Consider the following 25,443-nt stretch of genomic DNA (forward strand, 5'->3'; position numbering starts at 1 on the left):
GTAACATGCAAGCGGTGCGCATCTTTACAGACGGAAGTAAGATTGAGGGGAAAGTCGGAGCCGCATTATCCGTATGGAATAATGAGGCCGAGACCAGTAGCCTCAAACTTGCTCTGTCTGCGTACTGCTCAGTCTACCAGGCGGAACTCTTGGCTATATGGAAAGCTTCGGGCATAATCCTGAGAGGGGGGGAAGAGAGTTATGGTGTATACAGCGATTCGAGGGCAGCGCTGGAGACGATCGCAAACCATAGCTCACTTCACCCTCTTGAAGAATATTCTAGGAAGAACCTGCGGACGGGCTTGGCCCAGGGCAAAGCTGTGTCTTTGTTCTGGGTGAAAGCCCACGCAGGTCTTCCAGGCAACGAACGCGCGGACGAACTCGCGAAGGAGGCGGCTCTGCTACTTAAAAGAAAGCCAGATTACGACAAGTGCCCTGTATCACACATTAAGAGAGTCATTCGTGATACAACACTAGATCAGTGGAACAACAGGTATCTAGAGGGCGATACCGCGTCGATAACAAAGGTTTTCTTCCCAGACGCCATCCAGGCATATAGGTTTGTCCGGAAGATAGGCCCGACGGGAATGCTCACCCAAGTCTTGACGGGGCATGGTGGGTTCTCCCAGTACTTGAACCGTTTCAAGTGCAGGGACAACCCATCATGCGCCTGCGACCCAGCATGCGAAGAGACGGTAATCCATCTCCTCACAGAGTGTCCCATTCATGAGCGCGAGCGCTATGATTTAAGTTGTAAATTTGATATGGATGTCAAAAAAGAAAATTTGCACAGTCTGTTGTTGAACAAAGCAAGTAGGAATAGCTTTATATGTTATTGCATCAAAATTTGTAATGTAGTAAACAAAAGAAATAGTAGTTAAGCATACTGCAATGTATAATTGGCAAATTATATACGTTTGTATGTTAGTAATTTAGGCAAAAAATGTAATAGCATAGAAAGAAGAAAAGCATGTTAGAATAAGAAAAATTGTATTAATAATAATAATAATAAAACGTTTATTTCAGACATTACATCCATATGTGTTAGTAACATGATAATCTTAATCTAGTGTTAGTAATAAGCTAATGACAAGTAGGTAATTATTTATGTAATATGGCTTCCAGTGTGACTCCTGCGCTATAGGTATTCATAGCGAGTGACCGGAGCATGAAGCTGCAGCCAGCGGCGCATCAGCGGGGAGTCCCACCGGTCAGCCAGCGCGCGCAGAATGCTGTTCGAGCTGCCGCGCACCCGCGCCCACAGCGAGGCGCAGCGCTTTCTGATGATAGTGTAGAAACAATCAGTCTGCGCCTCAGCAAACATGGCTGATGCACTACAGTGTCGCGGCAGGCCGAACAACATCCTGAACGCGTTATTGTATTGGACGCGTACTGCACTATAAGCCCGCCGCGTAAAGCTAGCCCATAGGCCGCACGTGTAGAATGATTGACAATATGCTTTATAAAGCGTCAGCTTAACTGGTTTACTACAACGTGCGAATCTACGAGCCAACATATTACAGCGAACACACAGAGCCCTACGCTCCCTCTCAATATCCGCAGAGTCTGACAGGCTGTCAGTGACCCAATGACCCAGATACTTAAATTGGTGAACTCTTTTTAGTTGTGAGCCTCCGAGAGTAACAGATGGTACATTCCGCTGACTCCCGGCCGCACCAGCTTGAAACAACATAAACTCACTTTTAAGCGAGTTGTATCTAAGCCCATGAGCCACCGCATACTCTTCACACATGTGTAGAAGTCTTCTTAATGCTCCAATCGACGGGCTCAGCAGCACCATATCGTCAGCATAACTAATGTTGTTTACACACACGCCACCTACATGGCATCCTATATATGTGCTGCTGAGCTCCCCGATCAGCCCGTTCATGTATAGGTTGAAGAGCTTGGGCGAGCTCAACCCTCCCTGTCTCACCCCACACTGCAACCCATACATGTCGGACCGCGAGCCAGCCCACTTAACACAATTATTCTGATTATCATACCAATATTTAAATATGGATATGATTTCAGTGGGCACATTAGTTTCACAATGCAGCTTATTCCATAATAAATTGTACGACACCAAATCGAATGCCTTCGATAAGTCCAAAAAACAAGCATAAACCGGGGTTTTTCTAGCTGTATAGTACTGCACAGTCTGCTTGAGACAGAAGATGGCACTCTCTGTGGACAGACCTGGTTTGAAACCAAACTGTGCATCGTGAAGCTCAATGTGCTCACCTAATCTTCTATCAAGCAGACTATCCAGCACTTTAGCTATAACCGTGGCTAAAGATATAGGCCTATAATTGGACAAATCTGAGGCATCCCCAGTTTTATTTTTTATAATAGGCACTACAACTGTGAACATCAACTCTTCCGGCAAGTAACAGTGACTTATGCAAAGATTAAAGAACATAGACAGAACTCGCGGCAAATGGACTCCCGCATACTTTAGATGCTCGATGCTGAGATCATCGTGACCAGGAGACTTACCTCTGACCATGTTTTTAATTATGGAGGCGACCTCTCGCGCTGAAAACCTGACAGACAAATCCTCGACACGACATCCAGCATCGAACACCCTAGACTCCTGAAGGAGAGGGGACTCCACTTTGAAGTGCTTCCGGAAGGCATTTGCTATGTCGGTCGGTTCGTACATACCGGCTACACTCGCCGGTAGACTCGGTTTCGGGTTCAATTTATTGGTATTTTTCCAAAATTTACTAAAGCATTTTTCAGTATGATTTTGAGCGATAATGTCCATCTTAATTTGTTGCTCATTGTTTTGACAATATTTTAATTTAGCTTTAAACAGTTTTTTAGAGTCACACATTTTATCATGAATAAAACCGTAATTGGGTTTACCATATTGTAACCAAGACTGATACCAAAACCGAGCCTCCCTGTGAGCAACACTCACATGTTTATTCCAACCAGTTATACATTTATGTCTTTTACGCTTTTTCTCCCTATAAGTACTCTCTGCTGATTCTTTTAAAACACATATAATATCATGGTACATTGACGTTAGTATTGTTCTATGGTCGATATTAGAACATGTTTTGTCGCCACATTTAGAAAAATCTGCAGGAAAATCTATTAGACGTAACCTACTATTACATGCGTCAAAATATCTCTTTATTTGGTCATTATCTCTTTCACCCCATTTAACTTTATTATAAGTTGATGTTGAGGTGACAACTTTTGACAAGATTTTATTTATATTACACTCAATTAACAAAGGATAATGATCTGACCAATATACATTATGATTTAAGACCGAGGCATTGACCACAGTATGCCTCGCGGCGCTAGTTACTATACAGTGATCGAGCCATCGGCGGGAACCGTGTGCCTCGCTCACATAAGTATAGGTATCAGTAGGTAAAAACTCCATGTCAATACACGACCACGATTGTTCAGTACAAAAGTTCAATAGTTCATGCGAAAACTGCTCACCAGGATGTGCATTGAAGTCCCCTAATACGAATACCGATTCTATATTGTTTGTTTCAACTAACGCACTTATTTCACCCATACACTCCGCGAAGTCCGTAAGATTAGCCGCCGAGTCAGTAGGCATGTACACAGTAATCACTAACACTGATTTGCCACCGCCAAGGAGAATCTTAATAGCCGCCAAACGCACACTATGGCATTCCACTATTGACACACACGGGAACGCAGACTTCCTCCACAATAGTGCCACTCCACCAAACGGTCTCCCTTTGAGTATACCTTTAGAAGTATCATAGACTAGTAATAAAGAAAAAACGAGTTAAAAACGAACTGACACACATAGAATATACTTTATTAACTGTGTTTAGAGTTCTACAATAACGCTCAGTTGAAAAATATCTAGACTCCTGTGAGTTCCAACTTGTTACAATACAACAAAACAAAAATTACTTGGTTTAAATTTTTTATATTACGCTTAGGACCGATTCGGATAATTGGCGATTCGGTTAATCGGCGTTCGGATAATCGGCGTTCTACTGTAATTACAATTTTGATAGGTATTGGTGCCGGCCGGTATTAACTAACACTTAGGTACAAACTTGAAATTTGGCAGGTTTCCTTATAGGGTGTAGACATCCACTAAGAACGGAATTTATTTATTAAAGGATTGAAAATAATATGACGAAATCGCGGGCGGCTGCTAGTTGAATCACTGTCACTGAGCAAGTAATTTGTTGAATATTATGATTAACTAGCTGTGCCCGCGACTTCGTATGCATGAAAACCCGTTTTCGCAACATTTTTCATTTTTGCTCTGCACCTATTACTTACTCGTAGCGTGATAGTATATAGCCTATAGCCTTCCTCAATAAATGGGCTATAGCGCGTTCAAGTAAACAAACAAACTCTTCAGCTTTATAATATTAAGTATAGATTTAAAATTATTCAGTTTTAGCATTCTACCTACTAATGTCGTAAGTTAATGCGGAACTTTGTGAGTATGGATGTTTGATACTCTTTCACGTAAAAACTACTAAACGGATTTTTACTTACACTTGATAAACTTTACAGTTCGTTCGTTCGTTCGTTCGTTCGTTTCAGCCAAATGACGTCCACTGCTGGACTTACAGTACCTAGATAATATTTTTTATACGTGAGAATAGCATAATAGAGGTACTCAGCTTTTGCCTACGGCTTTGTCCGCTATATGTTTGTATTTATTTATAAANTACATACAGTTGTATTATTTCAGGTATTTAAGATGAGCTGATGATGAAAGGTCAAACAACATAAGTTAGGAGTTAGATGATACTCAATACTCATTTGTTGATACATACATTGACACAAATTCAAATTCAAATTCAAATTCATTTATTCACAGAAATACACGTCCATTAGATGTTTGTAAATAATCAATTTCGTAATATAATACATTGATACTTTTTAGTTGCCGATATTTAAAGTAGGGAGCCTGTATTTTGCTAGGAAGATTATTTACACTTGGATTGTGATATGATTGATGTGATGTGATTAAACATAGGTACTGTCCCTCTTCAGTGACAATAACAAGGACTAATCAACTAAAAAGCATGAAAAAAAATAATTTTAACAAAAAAATTAAAACCGANCCTGATCAGCCCGTTCATGTATAGGTTGAAGAGCTTGGGCGAGCTCAACCCTCCCTGTCTCACCCCACACTGCAACCCATACATTAAGTTCGCCTTATGTACAAATTTATTTTGGCATAAAAGTTTAAATAAATAAAAAAAAAATACATGTCGGACCGCGAGCCAGCCCACTTTACACAATTATTCTGATTATCATACCAATATTTAAATATGGATATGATTTCAGTGGGCACATTAGTTTCACAATGCAGCTTATTCCATAATAAATTGTACGACACCAAATCGAATGCCTTCGATAAGTCCAAAAAACAAGCATAAACCGGGGTTTTTCTAGCTGTATAGTACTGCACAGTCTGCTTGAGACAGAAGATGGCACTCTCTGTGGACAGACCTGGTTTGAAACCAAACTGTGCATCGTGAAGCTCAATGTGCTCACCTAATCTTCTAGAAATAAATTAAATTAAATAAAATAGTATTAGAAATTAGAAAAATGAAAAATGCAAAAGAAAAGTAAAATGCAAAAGAAAAAGCATTTCAGAAAAATAAAGAAAATATGAGTAAAATTATTATTAAGCCAGCAGGCATAAGCAAATCGCATGCAAAAAATTAAGAAAGAAATAAAAAGAATCATTTGAAAATAAAATCCTTATCATAAAGCTGCTAAAAAAAAAAAAAATACTCCTACGCCTACCTATAGGTTATACATATACATCATTTTGAGCGCCATTTTTTTTCGTGACCCCTAGCACCCTTCCTGGCGATTTTATTCAATTTTTTAGATTTTTAATATTGACTTACAATTTTTTCATACAAAATTTTATAACTTGGTAATTTTTGGTCGGATTTTCAAAATTTTTTCGCTTAAATAGATTCACCCTTTTCGGTTTTTCGGTTTAGCACTTCCGTGACGTTCGATTGACATCGTTTCATACAAAATTTTCTAGGGCCACCCCCGGCGTTTTTCGGCTTTTTGGATTCGTCTCGGCGAGCCCTATCCATAGACACCTGTTACGTATTAGTAGGTCACCGATACTGCTGATTAGCAATTACGCGACTACGTCGCCGCATAGAAACCAAGGCCTAGCAAGAAGCGCCGACGCAGCACCCGCCGCCGCACTCGACCTCGATCGCGGCCGCTCCAAATTTCACTCTTGATTCTTACATCGATCATCTGTCACCTATTAGCTAATTATTATTACTGTAATTTAAATTAATTTTATCCAATAAATTAAGTTAATTAATTTTCTACATTTCTTTGCACCCTTCGACTGTAGCCTTCGTAATTGGCGCAGTCGGTAGGATAGTCGTAAAGTAGAGTCAGTGAATCGATCACGGCGAACGGCTATCCAGAACCTACAAGAGCTGCAGTCCAGAGTGTATCCAGACATCGATACGGCAGAGAAATCGAAAATGCTTATGTAAGTACCTAGATCTTACTAGAGTTGCTTTCCTTTATTTTAGTGTCCCTATATGCTACCAATATTTTTCATCCAAGACAATCACGGTCCTTTAGGTTAGGTATAGATAATAGATTGAGAACATTAGATTCGAATAGAGATTTAGAAATTATAGACGAAGAGATTAATCTTGAATCCAGTAAGATGAGTGATTCAATTGTAGACCAGATTTATAAAGCCCTCCGGCTCGTTCCTGAGTTTGACGGGAACTCTAATGTCCTTACTCGATTTATTCATTTATGTGACCAATTAGTAGCACAATTTATGAGAGGAGGTGACGAGTATCGATTGAGTAATTTGTCCCTAATTAATGGAATCTTAAACAAGATCACAGGGGCCGCCTCTACTACAATAAATTCGAATGGTATCCCGGAGAACTGGAATGACATTCGTAAAATTCTAATAAATACATTTGCCGATCACCGCGATGAGACCTCGCTCTATAATGATTTGTCACTACTTACCCAGGGTTCAGGAACCCCGCAGAAATTTTATGAAAAGTGTCAAAATCTGTTTAGCATTGTTATAACTTATATCAGTTTGCATGAAACGATACCGAGCACTATTGAGGCCAAACGTACATTATATAAGAAGTTAACACTACAATCATATCTACGTGGTCTCCGCGACCCGTTAGGGTCACGTATTCGATGCATGCGACCTGATACAATCGAACAGGCATTAGAATTTGTGCACGAAGAGATGAATACCCTGTATTTACAGCATCGTAATGAATACATTCCCGACAGAAGGTTGCAGTCTATGCCCTCATTTAACCAACCTAAAATCTCTTATGGCGCTCAGACACCCGTTGCGTTACAACCTAAGCCCTATAACTTCCCGCCATTGAAGCCATTTAATATGCCTGGCCCTTCACGCCCTTTCAATACTCCTGGTCCCTCAAGACAATTCCACGCACAATCACCTAAAGCAATGCTGTACCGGCCTTCTAGATATGACGGTAACAAAATCTATTTAAGAGGAAGAAAAAGAGAAACAAAAGAATAGCCAAATTTTTTTATTAATAATTAATATAAGTCTCAGGNCGGCCGTTAGATAGTTTTGTGTACGTAACAAAGTGTTCCTATCTAAATTTGATTTTAGATTGTTTTTAACCTTGCTGAGAGTCTCTTCAACACCTTTTATATCGTCAGCAGGCTCCAAGGGACTATCTAAAATGTCCTCAGAAGGATTTTAAAATTACTTAAATTATCCGGAACCTTCAAAAATAATTATGTAAAACCAAATTAATTCGACAACAATTCAAAACACGGCTCAAAAAATATGTACGGAACCTTTAAAAAATATTAAAATTGATTTGAGATATTATATTATGTAATAGGTTAAGTGATGAACCAGTTCTTCGTAGCGTCTATCCTAAATAGAAAATAAAATAACTCCGACTGTTACAAAGCTTAATTAATAGATATTAAAAAAGCGTTAATATAAAGGTAACAGCACACCAAAAATAGGCAACAAAAAAAAAGGCATGTATTTAAATGATCTTTTTAAATTAGCTAAAACGGCATATAAAAAAATCTAAATGGTCATCTATTTTAATGATTGATCCTCTTTCTTTGAGACATAAAATAAATGAAATCGATCGATATTTTAACCTCTTTTGAACTACGCCAAAATAGTTGTAAACATTCTGTAAATGATCATTTCATTGATTAGCATAATTAGTAAGTAATATATAAAAATAAACGCCTTTTCATGCAATTGATTATGTAAATAGACAATTTATTGAAATAAATCCATTTACTCTTATTTGTATACCTCATGTAAAAATCATTTTTTTTTTGNGGAAGTAACGTGTCGGATGGTCCGGCGTGTAGTTCATGCAAACGCCAATTCGACTTTCCCTGTGCTGGCATCACGGAGACCAATTTTCGCAAACTCGGCGATCGGAAGGCCGCCTGGCGCTGTAACGATTGTAAGAATACCCAGTCTCCTGCAACTGCATCAAAAATCAATCCTGATATAGCAGCGCAAATTGGAGAAATACGGATTGCTCTTGCGAACATCACGAAGCAACTCACCTAGTGTTCCCGGGGCCTATAGGCTTTTAGGCCTAAAATTAAGCCTATTTAGTTCTTTTTTTGGCCATGATAGACTACTAGGCTTTTAAAAGGCTACTCATTTTAAAAAGCCTATAGGTTTAAAAAAAAACCTATAGGCCTAAATAGCCTTTTAGGCTTTATTTCCGACTAGTCTTTTTCGAGTAGTAGGCTTATTATAAGGCTATAGCCATTATTCAGGTTATGGCTTAGTATGAATAAAACAAGTATTTTTGTATTGCATTTATTTTCAAATTAAATAAAAACGAATATTATTTGAAATTGGAAATAATAAAGTACCTAATTGTTATACATTGTTTCCAAAAAAAATTAGCCACGATGACAAGCACATTGAAGATCTTATACTTTTGTCACCCAGACGATTTCTTTTTTTATTAATTAAATTTCCTGCCTTAGAGAATGATTGTTCGCTGGGGACACTTGTAGCAGGTATTGATAAAATATCAAACGCCATAGATTGTAAATGTGGTAAATTTTTTTCTTGCGTTTTCCACCATGATATAACATCTGTTTCCTCTGTCTCGATCGGATATGATAAATATTTTTGAAGTTCACTCTCGTTACTTCTTCTCCGTTTGTAAATCGAAGAAAATGTATTAGCCGAGTTTGCTGGCGATGAATCCGACAATATAGAAGGCTCAGGTTGTTGATCTCCTTGATTTTGAAGGTTATATTTGTGATTATAAAATAAGGTTATAGACGTCAGAGGGTCTTCATAATCATTCATTCCAGAAAAATAATCAGTTTTTAGCCTTGGATCCAACACGACAGAAAACTTAGCATAATCAGTACGCAGTAAAGGTGAAAATTCTTGCAACTTGGCAAACATAGCTGCAGCAGCTTTTCTTATAAGGTCATCATCTATTTCAACATTAGAAGTTTGATTTAGAAGAACATCAAGTATGGGTAATACATAGTATATACTTGGATATTTTGACTTTGATAATAATAATGTGGCATCATAAAATGGCATTAACAAATCCATGAATAATTTTACATGGTTCCATTGTGAATCTTCAATTAAATATTGTTGAAAATCAGTATTGTTCTGACAAATGTAATTCAGAGCATCTTTAATTTCGAATGCTCGTTTTAACATCAGGTAGGTAGAATTCCACCTAATATTAATTTCCTTTACCAAACCTAACTGTGGCATGTTCAATGTGGTGCAGGCTTCGAAATATGCCTGTTTTTTTTTCGGCGAAAAATTAATTACGTTCACTAATTTAGACACAGCTGCTATAGGATTTTGAACCTCTTGTAATCCTTTCTTAACGGCTAAATTTAAAATATGTGCCAAACACCTTGTATGGATCACATCTTCGTAATCATCATGAAATAGCTTAAGTAACTCTAAGCACTTCACATTCGATTTCTCATTATCGGTAGTAATCGAAAGAATTTTTTTCTTTAATCCATATAAATCGAATATTTCTACAATTTTATTCAGAATATTCTCACTTTTGTGTGGATATGGTATTAAATCAAAGTCCAGGATGAATGACTGCAACGTAGAACTATTGTTTATAAAGTGTGCTGTTACAACCACGTACGGTTTGTTTGTGATAGAAGTCCAAAAATCAAATGTTATGGAAATTTTATTTGTAATGGTCTTTAATGTTTCGATGACTTCCTTCTGTTTTATTTTAAATAATTTCTGAATGTTGACAGTAAGAGTAGTAGAACTCAATGGCGAATAATTGGAATTGAGACCATTCAACATTTTTTTAAAATGCTCCTCATCGACAATACTAAAAGCGTGGTTTCCATGTATTACAAAGTTAAGCACTAACTGATCAAAATGTTGTGACTGCTTATTCTTTTTACTCACATTTGTTCTGCGTGTTGCGGCACTTTCGTGTGATTTTAAATGACTTACGAACGTTGAATGTGAACTTTTAACTGATAATTTTTTATCACAAATATTACACTTAAATCCATTTTGAGATTTGGTAAAATGCGATGATTTTACTTTTTTGTACTTTTTTGTACTCGATGCAGTACTCGTATTTGGCAAAACATTATCTTCACTCGCTTCTCTTTCGTGTTCTGAAACATCAGAATCATCTTGACGTTCCATCGATTCCAAGTGTTAGGAAATAACAAGATTGATGCTGTTGTGTACTTTTACTTCGAAGACCATGTATTTACACCCAAAACTCATTGTAGTTAATTTTACTTTAATTCTGTGATATTTATGTGATATACACTTGCAGGAAAACCGCAATACTAAGAGTACTCTTCCTTGACAGATCAGCCGGAACAATAAATAAATCATACAAAACGTACTGCAAGCTACAATACGGATACTAAAATAATGAATTTTTTTGAGGGTATATTGAAAATCATTCACGAGTCATGTCATGAGCTCACAGTGCGTCATTGATACGTTGCTTGAGTAAAATCAAATAAGCGCTCGCCCGACTCGTCCGAGACACTCAAAGTTAACGCTTATGCCCCCGACATAAGGGCGGTATAAAATCGTAAAATTAAGTTGACGATTATCGTCACAGGAAATGTGAATTGCTGTAAGGGACAATTTGTCGAAATTGAGTTTTATATACAGTTCGATTGCAAATTTTCCGCTCTATCGAATGTTATATTTAGAATTTCTATATCTTTAAAAATGATGTCCCTTACATCAACTGATTTGGCAGAAAATTATCATAAAAAGGGATGCAACGTACGTCTGACAACTGTGTAGAATTCATGATTAATGTAATGTAGTATTCATAATATTCTAACAATTTACTGTTAAGGACACTAGCACTTTAAAAATGTCTTTTACATTAACTTTTTTACAATCTTTAACAAATATATTAATGCCCTTTATAGCAACGAAAAGAAAGAAAGAAAGAAAAAAATATTTGTGTCCCTTACGTTAAATTGTTCAATGGAGTTAAACGTTACCTTGTCCCTTACTTTAATTTGTTTATACTAAAATGTATTGTACCAGCCTTCTAGATATGACGGTAACAAAATCTATTTAAGAGAGAAAAAAAGGAAACAAAAGAAGTTGATAAATCTATTTATTAATTAATTTAATTCTCAGGGAGTGAGTTCCTAAAATTAGTCTCAACCGACGCACTACTAGAGTCTCTAAAAATCCAACCGCACTGTCCTTGGTTCGCTCGTAGTGGCAGCAGCGACAAGCAACGCTTGCCACGTCAGGTTCGGCGTCACGGGGCAGGCGACAGACGATGGTCGCACAGCAGCGGTTCTCTTGACGGAGGAAGGAGCCCCGAGACTGGGGAAGCACAACAAGTAATTTAAATAATTCGATAAGTATTAGAAAGTTCGACCTCGTGGATCGCGAGTAATATTTTTCTAAGCGAGGTGTACGTCCGTGCGTTTAGAAGCTTCGCAGGGACTGCGAGTGACATAAGCGCCGAGACGAGCCGGTCGTAAGAAGCGTTCACTCGCAAGGTCATAATCTGACGTTCACTGAGCGCGCAATCCAAATAATTTAAATAACATCTTTGCGCTCGCGCCGGACTAAGCTTACAACATGTACAGTTTTAGTTGTTAAATTCAATGTAAATATAGTTAATAAGATATTTTTGTATTATATTTGTTTAGTTTTTAAGTAGTTTTAAGTTTTAAGTTAAGTTGTAATAGTTTTAAGTTGAGTAATTTAACGAGCCGTTACAAGCACACCAAAATAGGCAACAAAAAAAAACAAACCAAAAAAAACAAGAAGGAATTTACACAAAAGAAAGCACACAACCACAAAATATTTGTGACACAACACACAGCTACTTACTACGAAAGCAAACCCATCAGTCCATAAAAAAACCAAGTTGAGGCGCCAGTGTCGCGTAGCGGGAAATTAATAAATAATGAACACTAGCGTACACAGATAAAATTACAAATTATGAGGGCGGGGTTCGGATGCCCGACTGTGGGTATGCTCTCGCGGTCCGTGACTTCCCTGGCGAGGGCGGCCGAAGGTAGATGGTGGCCGTAGGTGCTGGACGTAGTCGCTGTCAGCTGGAGGCGCCTTGAATCTCGAGCCGCAGATGGTACGCGTTTGCCTCCGCGTTAGTCCCGAAATTCGATCCCTGGGAATGAACATTCCAGCTTAAGCCACTTCCGGTCTCAACATCCGGAGACTGCAATCATCGTCAAACCAAGCCAAGAAAGTCGAGCCTAAGTAAGTAGGATAGCAGGCGAAGTGGCGATAAATGCAATCAGATCGGAGTTTACAAACACAGCATAATTAAAATGAAGTAAATAATATTATGATTTATTATTAGTTACGCCAAATGCTTTAAATTAACAATTTGTATGAATAATTACGCCAATAGCGAATAATTACTAACTGATCTCTGCTACAGGAATTTGCGACATAATTAGGTTTTCAACAAAGCTGGATAGATAGGCACTAACTAATCGCAACTTGTAGTTACATTATCTGCTTAAAACTAAAGCGAAAGAAGAAATACTTGTTCATCACTTACCCTATCGGGGATGTATTCACTACACAGTTTTATCGTACTTATTTATGAAACGACTACTAATTTTATTGTACTTTATAAGTTTGTATTTAGTGCATTTGCACTACACACTATAAATTATTTGAAATGGAATCGGCGCGGCGGCGATAGGCAGGTACGCGGCCGTACTTTTCAAGTTGGTTTGTCGAAATGAAGCCGGGGAGACGTGCCCCGGCCGTCGATTTTTAAAGGTCAAACGGCCTTAGGCACCGCCCATTAAAATCATACGATGTTTTTGACCAATGCCCAGACGCAATAAAGGATTGAAGAGAAAGCTGCTTAGGGTCCCGCGCGACCGATAAACGAACCATTAGCAAGGTCACTGTAAGTTGATTTATTTTATTTTAAGCTAGTTTTAAGTGATTTATGTAATTATTTGTTTTGTAAATGTTATTTATTTAGTGATAAGAATAAAATCTTGTTTACAGTTTTTTGTTGTTTTAGGTATTTGATAGTTTTAGTTATTTTTNCTAAGCTTACAACATGTACAGTTTTAGTTGTTTAATTCAATGTAAATATAGTTAATAAGATATATTTGTATTATATTTGTTTAGTTTTTAAGTAGTTTTAAGTTTTAAGTTAAGTTGTAATAGTTTTAAGTTGAATATTTAACGAGCCGTTACATACCCCCCTTTTTAGGTTAGGATTTTTCTTGTAAAATCCGCTTGCCTAAGGGTACTACGAAATCTAGGTCAACTTGAAGTCCTTGACATGCCAAGTTCCTAAATTGTTACCTGCCATATCCTGAAGCTCATAAACTAGTTTAGATTTTTTTCCTATAATCTTACACTTGATAAATTTGGGGGCTAACTTTTTAGAAAATCTATTATCTTTATCGCTTTGATAAAATGTTTTTCTCCAGACGATATCACCAACGTTAAAGTCAACATTCTTGCGTCGCAAGTCATAATTTGTGCTGTTCCTAGAGTGAGCTTTCACAAGTGATAGTTGAACTTTGTCAAATATTTTGTGCAAAGCTCCTAAGTTTTCCGCGTAACTATCACGAGGTGCAAATGTGATTTGATTTTCTAAGTCTGAATCAACGTAATGAGAACCACAGGATATTAACTCTCTGCCAAAAACCAAGAATGAAGGTGTATAACCAGTCACTTCATTTACAGCACTGTTGAGGGCAAATTGGATTTTAGGAATGTTTGTATCCCAGACTCTATGATCACGCTCAATAAAGGAAGAAACTGATGTCATTATGGTTTTATTATAACGTTCAACAGTATTTACTTGTGGTGTATATAAAGGTGTATAAAAAATATTAGGAATATTATAGTATTTAAATAAATTTTTCAAAATATTACTAACAAACTGTTTCCCGTTGTCCATAATAACAGTACTAGGGATACCGTGAACCAGGAAAACGTTATCCTCTATAATTTTGGCAATTATTTCGGCCGTAGCACGGCGTATGGGAAAAAGCATACAGTACTTAGAGAAGCAACAAGTAATAACGAGCAAAAATGTATTTTGCTTCCTGGACACAGGCAGTGGTCCTACCAAATCTATGCTTAGCATTTGGAATGGTCGACAGCAGTCTTTAGGTCTACCCATTACGCCAAGTGTAGGGTGGTTGGGGTGTTTGCGAGAGAGACAAACATCACAACTAGTGACAAATTTAGCAACATCCTGATGCATATTGGGCCAAAAATATTTCAAGCTAATACGTTTATGGGTTTTGAAAATTCCGAAGTGACCAGAACTAGGTTCGGAATGATTTTTCGTAATAATGTCATTTCTGAATTCTGAGGGAACCACCTCCTTCCATTCAAATTCACGTGTAAGAGGGTTTAGAGATTTCATGAAGCGAAACAGTTTACCATTTTCGACGCGATAATTTAAAAATGATGTTGGAGATTTGAGACAACCATTAAAAATTTTCAAAAACCAGGTGTCGTTAGTGTTTTGAAAGTTATTGTCGACTACATTAATAGCAGAGACAGGAACAGAACGTGATAGACTATCCGGAACTACATTTTCGGAACCTTTTCGGTGTTTGATGTCAAAATTGTAAGCAGATAGACGTACTCCCCACCTAGCTAATCGCCCAGTTGGGTTGTTAAGGTTTAAGAACCATTTGAGGGAAGAATGGTCTGTGAATACAGTAAACTTAAGACCATTTTCCAAGTAACAACGCCAATGTTCAATTGCGGTGAGTACGGCTAATGCTTCGCGTTCAGTTGCGCTATAATTGCGTTCTGGTTTCGATAGCGACTTGCTCATATACGCTATCACTTTTTCACGTCCGTCTAAAGTTTGAGACAACACCGCTCCAATACCGTAGTCACTAGCATCGGTGTGTACTTCAAAGGGTTGGTCATAGTCAGGACAAGAAAGAATAGGTGTAGAGGAGAGGCATTTTTTTAATTGTTTAAAAGCTAGGTCTGCCTCAGAAGACCATACAAAAGGAGGGGCGTTTTTGCCTTGTGAGGTCAACTTATTTAAAGGATTAGCTAAGGTACTGAAGTTTTCGATAAACCTACGGTACCAGGAGGCGGTGCCCAGGAATCGCCTAACTTCTTTTCGATTCGTTGGTGTGGGGTAGTTAACGATTGCCTCAACTTTTTCAGGATCAGCCTGCAAACCGTTTGAGTCCACCACGTAGCCCAGATACTTAAGCTGGTTCCTAAAGAATTGACACTTAGAAAAATTTATTGTTAAGTTGGCAGTTTTTAATTTATCGAGAACTCTTGATAATAAAGATAAGTGTTGTTCAAAGGTGTTAGACGCAATGATGACGTCATCAATAAAAACGAAGACTCTATGCTCAAATTCGGGACCATAAAAGAGAGTATCGACTAGCCTTTGCTGGGTGGCCGGAGCATTAGTCAGTCCGAACGCCATGGCCTTAAATTGAAACGTGCCGCGTGAGGGAATATAGAAAGCAGTTTTCTGTCTGTCCTCTTCTCTAATCAAAATTTGCCAAAAACTTTTAGAGAGGTCAATACTAGAGAGGTATCGAGCGTCGCGGAGATTATCTAAAATTTCTGCCATGTACGGTAGACTGTACGCATCTTTTTTTGTTACTGCATTGAGTTTTCTACTGTCCAGACAGAATCGCAGCTCGCCATTCTTTTTCGGCGTTAAGAGAACTGGGGACGACCATGGGCTCTCGCACGGTTCCACTACGTCTTCCTTTAACATGTCATCCAATTGCTCGACTAGTATGCGTTGCTTCTCCGGAGACATCCTATAATACCGTTGACGAATGGGGGCAGCATCCCCAGTGTCAATTGGATGAGTAATTAGAGAAGTACGCCCTAAACCACGTTTTTCGTAGGAGATGTCGTGAAACAGTGAAATGACTTGATCTGCCAGATTTTTTTGATTGCCCGATAAATGGTCGTACGAGCACAGGTTATTAGATCCAGAGTTGTTATCGGTAGTAGTAACAGTTACAATTTTATCGGTGTCTTTATAATATAGGATATGGTCAATATGTTTGGGAAATAAGCCAAATACCCTCCAGAAGTCCATTCCCAATATAAAAGAGTGTTTTATGTTTGGAACTACGTAGGCTTTAAGAGTGTGAGTTTGTCCGTAAAAACTCACTGGAAGGTAGATGATTCCTAAAGAACTCAGTTTCTCGCCACCAGCCGTAACAAACTTAGAAGTGTCAGGTTGTTGAAGTTCATGACCAGCTTTTAAGAGGGATTCATGACATCCATTTCCAAGAATTGTGGTGGAAGAACCGGTATCCAACAAGCCAATTAGTGGTTTGCCATTAATAGAAACAGATACATAGGGTCGGGATACATTCATATCAGGAACATTGTTATCCTGGATTGAAGAGACAGCGTTGTAAGTAAAAAAAGAAGAAACAAAATTTAGCCAATTTTGCCACTCAGATGCATTGAATTTTTTAGATTTGTGAGTCAGCTTATCGGTGTCATTCCTCCAATCCAGGTTGACTAGTTTTTTTGGTTTAAATTACCACTTTTCGGGTTACAGTCAGGACAATTAGGATACTTGAAATCCTTTTTACCGCACCCAAAGCAGACAATGTATCTGTCTTTACGACAAGTTTTCAGTGTATGGCCGTTTATTCTGCACCTCCGGCAAAAGCCTTGTGAAGGATTCGGAGTAATAACATTAACATTATTGATATCGTCCGGCTCAGAATTATTTTCACTTTGTATGGCAGCTACTGTTGTATTTTTATAGTTAGTGTTATTGTTAGACTTGTAATTAGAATAAGGTTTATTTTGTTGATTTTTGTAATTGTTATTTGTAAAAGTTGTACTATGTTTGTAAGCGAATTCAGGAGCGAGCGTATTGCTAGATGCTCGAGGAGGCTCCTGAAAGGATGAGAATCTAGATTGTATATTTTCAAAATTTCGACATATTGATACCAGGTCGTCTATACTTTTAATTTCGGGAGAAGCAGCCAATGTATTCGCGTAACAGGGGCGAATATTATGAAGAATAACTTCTAATTTTTCTTCATCAGAAAAGGGTTTGGAAAGGCGAGAAAACAAGCCATGCATTATGGAAGTGTAAATTATAATATTTTCTTTTTCGCCTTGTGTGCGCGACCTAATTTCAGCAGCGAGGCGATAATCATAGTCACTGCTACTGAAGTCCTTTTTGAGAATGGTACACAACTCTTGCCATGTGCCTACGCGATCTTTGTTATATCGGTACCAGTGAAGTGCATCATCTGTGAATATCTCGTAAGCTAATGACAGAATTTTTTCGAAAGAAATACCTCGCGATTGTACAAACTCTTCAGTTTTTTGGATAAAGGAGTGTACACAAGTTTTTCCCGAAAATTTTAGTTTCGCTATGTCTGAAGTCAGACTGCGCTCACAAGATACCGAAATAGCAGGTGAATCGACATTAGAAGTAGCAGATGTGGAAGGAGCGTTAGAGATCGATAATTGGCTTTTTAAGACGGTGAGATCTTTGTATTGCGAGTTAAAATTAGATGTGCACACCTTGTAAACGTCAGCGACTTCAGGAGTGTTGGTAATCCTATTGATGCGATGATATAGGTGGTTAAGTAGTGTCTCTGTTCGAAGAAATAGATTTTTATCAAATTTAGTTTTTAAAGTAATAATGTTATTTTGAGACTTTAGCAGAGACTCTTTTACAAATTTGAGATCCTCGTTTGGTTCTAAGTGTGATTCTAGTATGTCTTCAGGTTCAATGTGAGTTAATTTGGAAATTTGTTTACGTAGATCCGATACGGAATCACCGGATCCGCCTCGTAGTTCAACCTCATATTCGAGTTCTGCCTTTTGTAGCGAAAAGAATTTAATTGGGTATGACATTTTTACTCGGGTGTGTGTTGCAAAATTTAGAAAACTAAGCTACAACAATGATCATAAAAGCGAAATCAATGCGTGGTAATATTATAATTATGTTGTGCTATGTTAGCACTTACANTGTATGGGAAAAAGCATACAGTACTTAGAGAAGCAACAAGTAATAACGAGCAAAAATGTATTTTGCTTCCTGGACACAGGCAGTGGTCCTACCAAATCTATGCTTAGCATTTGGAATGGTCGACAGCAGTCTTTAGGTCTACCCATTACGCCAAGTGTAGGGTGGTTGGGATGTTTGCGAGAGAGACAAACATCACAACTAGTGACAAAAGACAATGCCGGAAATTGGCGTCTTTTTTTTTTCGCGCGGCCATCGACCAAACCTTGTTTTTTGATTACAAAATAGTGTAATAAACCAAACTTACTATGGCATGTATACCTCTAAACTCAGTCTGAACTGAGTTACGAGCATCAGAAGTTTGATGATTTTCATACTAGATTTGCTGTTTAGCGCGCAAGTTTTGTAAGAAATTGCAACAAAATAATGACACTGTATGTGTAAACAAACAATACCATCCTTATAAGGCTCCAGACATCAGTATGCAGCAGAATCAGCGCAATAAAAAAATAGCGCAATATTTTGTTGCAATTTCTTACAAAACTTGCGCGCAAAAAGCAAATAAAAATGAAGCAAAAAGTATGAAAATCATTAAACTTCTAATGCTCGTAACTTAGTTCAGACTGAGATTAGAGGTATACATGCCATAGTAAGTTTGGTTTATTACACTATTTTGTAATCAAAAAACAAAGTTTGGTCGATGGCCGCGCGAAAAAAAAAAGACGCCACCTTCCATACAAAATCTGGCATTGCCATTTGNCAATATCCCCCTCCTTAGAAAAGATTTAACCTAAGTTAAATCGAAACTATCGTAATAGCGTTGCTAAGCTTCATACATTTTCAGTTTGAGATCTTTAATATGCCAGGCCCCAATATCACGTCCATCTTTATCTTCTAATATGTAAACAAGAGGGGAACGTTTACCTATAATACGGCACTTCTCAAATTTGGGAGCTAGTTTCTTCGCAAAGTGAGCAGCTTTATCGCTTTGGAAAAAACACCTCTTCCAAACGGTATCACCCACTGAGAATTCAGCATCTTTTCTGCGTAGGTTATAACGTTGAGTCGTTTTTTGGTGGCTACGCCATAAAGCAGTTTGAACTTGGTCAAAAACCGTTGCCAAATGTCCCAAATTCTCCGCGTAAGCGTCTCGTGGTAGAAACAAAATTTCGTTTGAAACATCATTTTCTATGTAATGTGAACCGCAAGTGACCAATTCACGACCATGCACTAGAAATGAAGGTGTATGGCCAGTCACTTCGTTTACGGAGTTATTTATAGCGAACTGTATCTTAGGCAAAAATATATCCCATGCCCTGTGGTCATTGTTAATAAGTGTGGATACAGCTGTTATTATAGTTTTATTATATCTTTCCACTGTATTGACCTGTGGTGTGTATTTTGGTGTAAAGTGAACGTTTGGAATTTTATATTTACTTAGTAGAGTGTCTAACTGCTTACTTATAAATTGAGAGCCATTATCCATAATGATGGTTTGAGGAATGCCATGAACCAGGAATACATTGTCTTCTAGAATTTTACAGACAGCCGTAGAAGTAGCCTGTCTAAGAGGAAACAATAAGCAATATTTAGAAAAACAGCAGGTTATCACAAACAAGTAACAGTTTTGTTTTCTACTAACGGGTAAGGGTCCGACCAGATCAATAGAGAGTGTCTGGAATGGACGTGAACACTCTTTTGGTCTTCCCATTTTACCTAGAGTACCATGAGTAGGTTGTTTATAGGCGAGGCAGACTTGACAGTTAGTAACCGCCTTAACGACATCGCTATACATACCAGGCCAATAATATTTTAATAGAAGGCGGCGATACGTTTTAAAAACACCTAAGTGAGCTGCTGTTTCATTAGCATGATTATCTAATATAGTTCTATCGCGATATTCATTTGGAACAACCTCTTTCCAGCTAAATTCAGAAAGAAGGGTGTTGTTACATTTCATGTACCGATATAGAACATTTCCTTCTAACCTGAAATTTGGAAATTTAGATGGTGTCGTTAAGCATCCGTTAAAAATATTTAAATACCAGTTGTCTGTAGTGTGTGGAGGTGAGGGTGTGGAAGAGCTGATAGTGTCATCACTTGAGCTGGAAGATGATGTTGTAGTAACTGCAGCGACAGCACATCGAGACAAAGCATCCGGGATAATATTGTCCTTGCCTCGACGATGTTTTATCTCGAAATTGAATGAGGATAATCGAACACCCCACCTCGCAAGGCGACCAGTAGGGTTTGAAAGAGATAGAAACCATTTTAGGGCCGAATGGTCTGTGTAGACTGAGAATGGTTTACCGTTTTCGACATAGCAGCGCCAGTGTTCTAATGCAGTCAGAACAGCGAGAGCTTCTCTTTCTGTCGCACTATANTCCCACCACCACCCATGGTTCTTCCTGCCTCACGGCGTACGAACCGAATCTCGGGAGAGCGCGCAGGTACTTGCTCAGGGCTCTTTCCCCGGGCGCTTTGCTTGACTCCCTACAAATTTCTCTTATCCTTGTCCCTTCTCATTGTCAATTCTCCCCCTTCTGGGGCTTGACAATGCAAGTCGCAAGGCGACCAGTAGGGTTTGAAAGAGATAGAAACCATTTTAGGGCCGAATGGTCTGTATAGACTGAGAATGGTTTACCGTTTTCGACATAGCAGCGCCAGTGTTCTAATGCAGTCAGAACAGCGAGAGCTTCTCTTTCTGTCGCACTATAATTACGTTCGGCACCTGAGAGAGACCGGCTAATGTAGGCAACCGGATGCTCGATGCCGTCGATAGTCTGTGACAACATTGCTCCAACCCCGAAATTGCTAGCATCTGTATGGACGTCGAATGGCATTTCATAGTTAGGACAAGCCAAAATTGGAGCTTCTACTAAAAGTGACTTCAGATGCTGAAATGCCCTATCCGCTTCCGGAGTCCATTTAAAGGCTGGAGAATTTTTTTTAGTGGAAGTTAGTTTATTTAGGGGTCCAGCAATAGTGCTGAATTGGGGAATGAAACGTCTGTACCACGAAGCTGTACCCAGAAAACGCTTAACTTCCTTTTTATTTGTAGGAGTAGGAAAATTTAAAATAGCGTCCACCTTTTCAGGGTCAGTACGGAGACCTTTTTCATCCACTACGTACCCGAGATAGCGCAACCGACTGCAAAAGAACTGACATTTGCTTAGATTAATCGTCAGATTTGCGTCACTTAGTTTAGTCAGCACACGATTTAGGAGTGATACGTGCTCCTCGAATGTTTTGCTGATAATGATGACGTCATCAAGGAAACAAAACACCTTTAATTCAAAGTCATTTCCGAAGAGTAGATCTACAAGACGCTGTTGCGTTGCTGGAGCATTGGACAAACCGAACGCAGTGACTTTGAACATTAATGTGCCGCGACCTGGAACATAGAAAGCGGTCTTCTCGCGATCCGGGGGGTGGATTGGAATTTGCCAAAAAGCTTTAGATAGGTCTAGCTTTGACATATATTTAGCTTCTCTTAGATTGTCCAAAATTTCAGAAACATAGGGTAAGTTATAGGCGTCTTTCTTAGTTATAGAATTTAGTTTACGGCTATCTAGGCAGAAACGTGGCTTTCCATCTTTTTTATCCACCACCAGTACAGGAGAAGACCATGGACTTTCGCTGGGTTCTATTACGTCCATAGCAAGCATTTCGTCAACCTGTTCCGCGATTATTTTTTGTTTGACCGGTGACATACGGTAATATCTTTGCTTAATAGGACTGGCGTCGCCAGTATCAATTTTGTGGGTGATTAAGTGTGTCCTGCCTAGACCTTTATGTTCAAAAGATATATCCGTGAATTGCTTGATGGTTTTATCAGCTATTTTTCTCTGCTGCTCAGTGAGATTTTCATAAGAATGGATACCATTATTTAAAGATATTTCCATGACTTTAGGATCGTCTTGAAAAAGAAAAGAAATTTTAGGTAAATTATTGGGCAGAATATTAAATGAAGACCAAAAATCAATTCCGAGAACTAATGGAATATCCACTTCCGGTATAATGTGAGCCGTAATAGTAGCAGACTTTTTATTAAAAACTATAGGTAAATGCATGATTCCCAGCGATTTCATTCTCTGACCACCAGCAGCTGTAACTTCAATAATTTGAGTATCAGCTATTTTAAAACCACATTTAGTCAACATAACATGAGAGTTTTTGCCTAAAATACTGACCACAGATCCAGAGTCCAACAGACCATACATTGACAGGGACTCATTGTTAGCAATATTAATTTTGACGTAGGGACGTGGATCATTAATTGGTTTAGGATGTAGGATTGTAGCTACCTTGTACGTTTGGGAAAAGGTTTTAACAAATGACAACCAATTGTCCCAATCTTGTAGGCAAAACTTTTTACTACAATCCATCTTTATTAGTTTTTTGGATTTTTATGGTAAGGGTAGTTTGCTGGCTTAACGCAATCGGGACACGTAGGATAAGTAACATCTTTTTTTCCGCATTTGAAGCAAATAAGAAATTTTGGTGCTGTACAGTTCTTCAGAGAGTGGGTGTGTGTGCGACAACGAGGGCAGAAAGGCAATTTTACATTACTGTTATTTGCAATGGAGTTCACCGGTACAGTATCTAATGCATTAGTGTAGTTAGGAGTGTTATTCGTTTTATTATAGTCATTATATTTGTTGTAGTTATTGGGTTTGTACATAGTATTGTTATATGTTTTAGTTTGTGATGTGCTAGGTTTATTGTAGGCAAATTCAGGAGCGAGTGTTTCCGATGTTACCTTTGGTGGTTCGCGAAACTGTAACAACCTAGATTGGTAATTTTCAAAATTACGGCATAGAGTTCGTAGTGCTTCAATATTTTTTATTTCTGGGGAGGTAGCTAAAATGCTAGCATAACAAGGTCTAATATTGTGTAATAAAATTTCTAGCTTTTCATCCTCACTTGGTGCGCGAGATAAACGTGAAAACATACAGTGCATAATAGATAAGTAGACAGTAATGTTTTCACTTTCACCCTGTGATCTTGCTCTAATCTCAGACATTAATCTGTAGTCATAATCAAATTGTCCAAAATCTTTTTTTAAGAGAAAAGCTAGTTCTTCCCAGGTTGTAATGGTGTCTCGAATGCTTCGAAACCAGTGCAAGGCATTATCAGTAAAAATTTCGGCAGCAAACGATAAGATCCTGTCAGAATTTATATTACGGGCCTTGGTAAACTCGTCAACTTTTTCTATAAATGCACGCACGCAAGTTTTTCCGTCATATTTAAGTTTGTGAAGGTCTGAACCAATTCCACGGTCACATGTAACGGCAATGTTTGTGGTAGCGCTATTAGTTTCCATTCCTTCACTGGTATTTTCTGATGTTGAGGTGTTAGTTTTAGTAGGTGCCAGTTTATTAATTTCTTTGTATTGGTTAGTTAGATGTTTATTTAATTCTGACAAGAGGGAAGTGTCGTCAGGTGTGTTTGGGTTAATCCTTGTAAGACGGTAATAAATGTGATTCAAAAGGTTTTGAGTGCGCAAATATAAGTTATTATCATATTTCGTTTTAAGAGTACCAATATTACTTTGACTTTTGTACAAGCACTCCCTAGCGCCTTTTAAATCTTCATGTGCATCGAGATGTGACTCAAGTATGTCCTCGGATGAAAATCCGCGTGATAATTTAGTTATTTGTCTCCGTAGTTCAACAACAGTATCTGCCGGAGTATCACCACGCAGGCCTACCTCGTATTCCAATTCGGATTTTTGAAGTGACAGGAATTTAATAGTATAGTCCATGTTTAATATTGAAAATATAAAATTGTTAAATAGACCGAGTAAGTAGGGCAAAAACCTTTATTTTTATTTTAGTAATAGCTAATAACTAAATCTAGTATAACAACTAATCTAGTATTAGGTGCTTAACTATTATTATTTATGATTCCTAATTTTTTTTTAAAGTCCATTCTGTTACATCAATCAGCTATGTGACAGAACGATTCCGTTAATTTAATTAAAAGTATTGTGAGAAGAGTAGTCAAGAATATTAAAAAAATTGGGCAAAAAAATTTATTGGCAAAATTTATACAAATTTGACAAATTTCAGATCGTGAGTATAACAATCCATTAAGGTATTACAGTAAAAGTAGTTAATTTAAGCTAAATACATAATAAATAAAAATTACTCACCATCTGAAATTGTTAGCGTAGACTTGAACAAAATCGTTTTACAAATACCATTCACCAAGTAACTACTACCAACACCGAGAAAACTAAAAAGTATTTACGACCCGTTACTACCAAATTACCTCAAGAACCGCGAGAATGGGCGCCACTTGTTACGTTGTAATTAATGAAACGGAACGAAAACAAAATAATAAGTTTATTGAACTTCTGCAATTATCCCTTAATATTAAAGATCTTAAATTAAATAGTCTCAGGGTCAGGTTCTTTCTTATTAAAAGTAATTTGGTATCACCGGGACGGTTAAGTAGTTCCAACACTGGCCTGAGGTAGGTGTTTGACAGCTTCCGTTGGCTTCGTCCTTGCTTGAGCGTGGTGTAGTCTGCCCTTAATATTATGCCCGGCATAAAAACCCTGGAACACCGAGTATTAGGCACTTAGTAAAATGTCCGACTTTTCACCGTGACTGCAACATGAACGCGAACTTCCGTTATCTGGCCAACAAAACTGCGAACTGCTTAGGAACTAATACTACTAAAAAAAAAAAAAAATATATCCTCAACTAACAGTGCGTAAACTGGCATCACCGTACGTGATACTACATAGTTCTTATTTCTAATCTCGAGGACAAAGCACGAGCATAATCTTATATCTACGTAAGCACTTACCTACTAGGCAACTAGTTAAGCACTAAAACTAGGTGGGATAGGTATTAAAATTAATTACAACACTCACCCGAGACTGGGGAAGCACAACAAGTAATTTAAATAA

General features: G+C 38.0%; 2 protein-coding genes across 2 annotated transcripts; both read right to left on the reverse strand.

Moving 5' to 3' along the window:
• Positions 1-1,117: 1,117 nt before the first annotated feature.
• On the reverse strand, positions 1,118-5,475 carry LOC114350379 (uncharacterized). Its single transcript, XM_028301154.1, has 2 exons — positions 5,241-5,475; positions 1,118-1,955 (listed from the first exon to the last, which is right to left on the reverse strand). Coding segments are annotated over exons 1-2 (819 nt in total). The 5' UTR covers positions 5,243-5,475; the 3' UTR covers positions 1,118-1,138.
• An 11,561-nt stretch (positions 5,476-17,036) lies between these two features.
• On the reverse strand, positions 17,037-18,515 carry LOC114350381 (uncharacterized). The gene is made up of 2 exons (XM_028301155.1): positions 17,737-18,515; positions 17,037-17,706 (listed from the first exon to the last, which is right to left on the reverse strand). The coding sequence occupies exons 1-2, from the start codon at positions 18,407-18,409 to the stop codon at positions 17,048-17,050; spliced, it is 1,332 nt and encodes a 443-aa protein (XP_028156956.1). The 5' UTR covers positions 18,410-18,515; the 3' UTR covers positions 17,037-17,047.
• Positions 18,516-25,443: the final 6,928 nt, after the last annotated feature.

Source organism: Ostrinia furnacalis, unplaced genomic scaffold (genome assembly GCF_004193835.3).
Source record: "Ostrinia furnacalis isolate ACB-3 unplaced genomic scaffold, ASM419383v2 OfSCF0876, whole genome shotgun sequence".
Classification (NCBI taxonomy): Eukaryota; Metazoa; Arthropoda; class Insecta; order Lepidoptera; family Crambidae; genus Ostrinia; species Ostrinia furnacalis.

Bases quoted from the DNA above. Each gene is read 5' to 3' on its own strand.
- LOC114350381 (XM_028301155.1), bottom strand. From the start codon at position 18,409: ATGTCATACCCAATTAAATTCTTTTCGCTACAAAAGGCAGAACTCGAA. The intron at 17,707-17,736 runs GTACCATTCTCA...ACTTCAGTAGCA, and splicing joins AGGCACATGGCAAGAGTTGT to GTGACTATGATTATCGCCTC.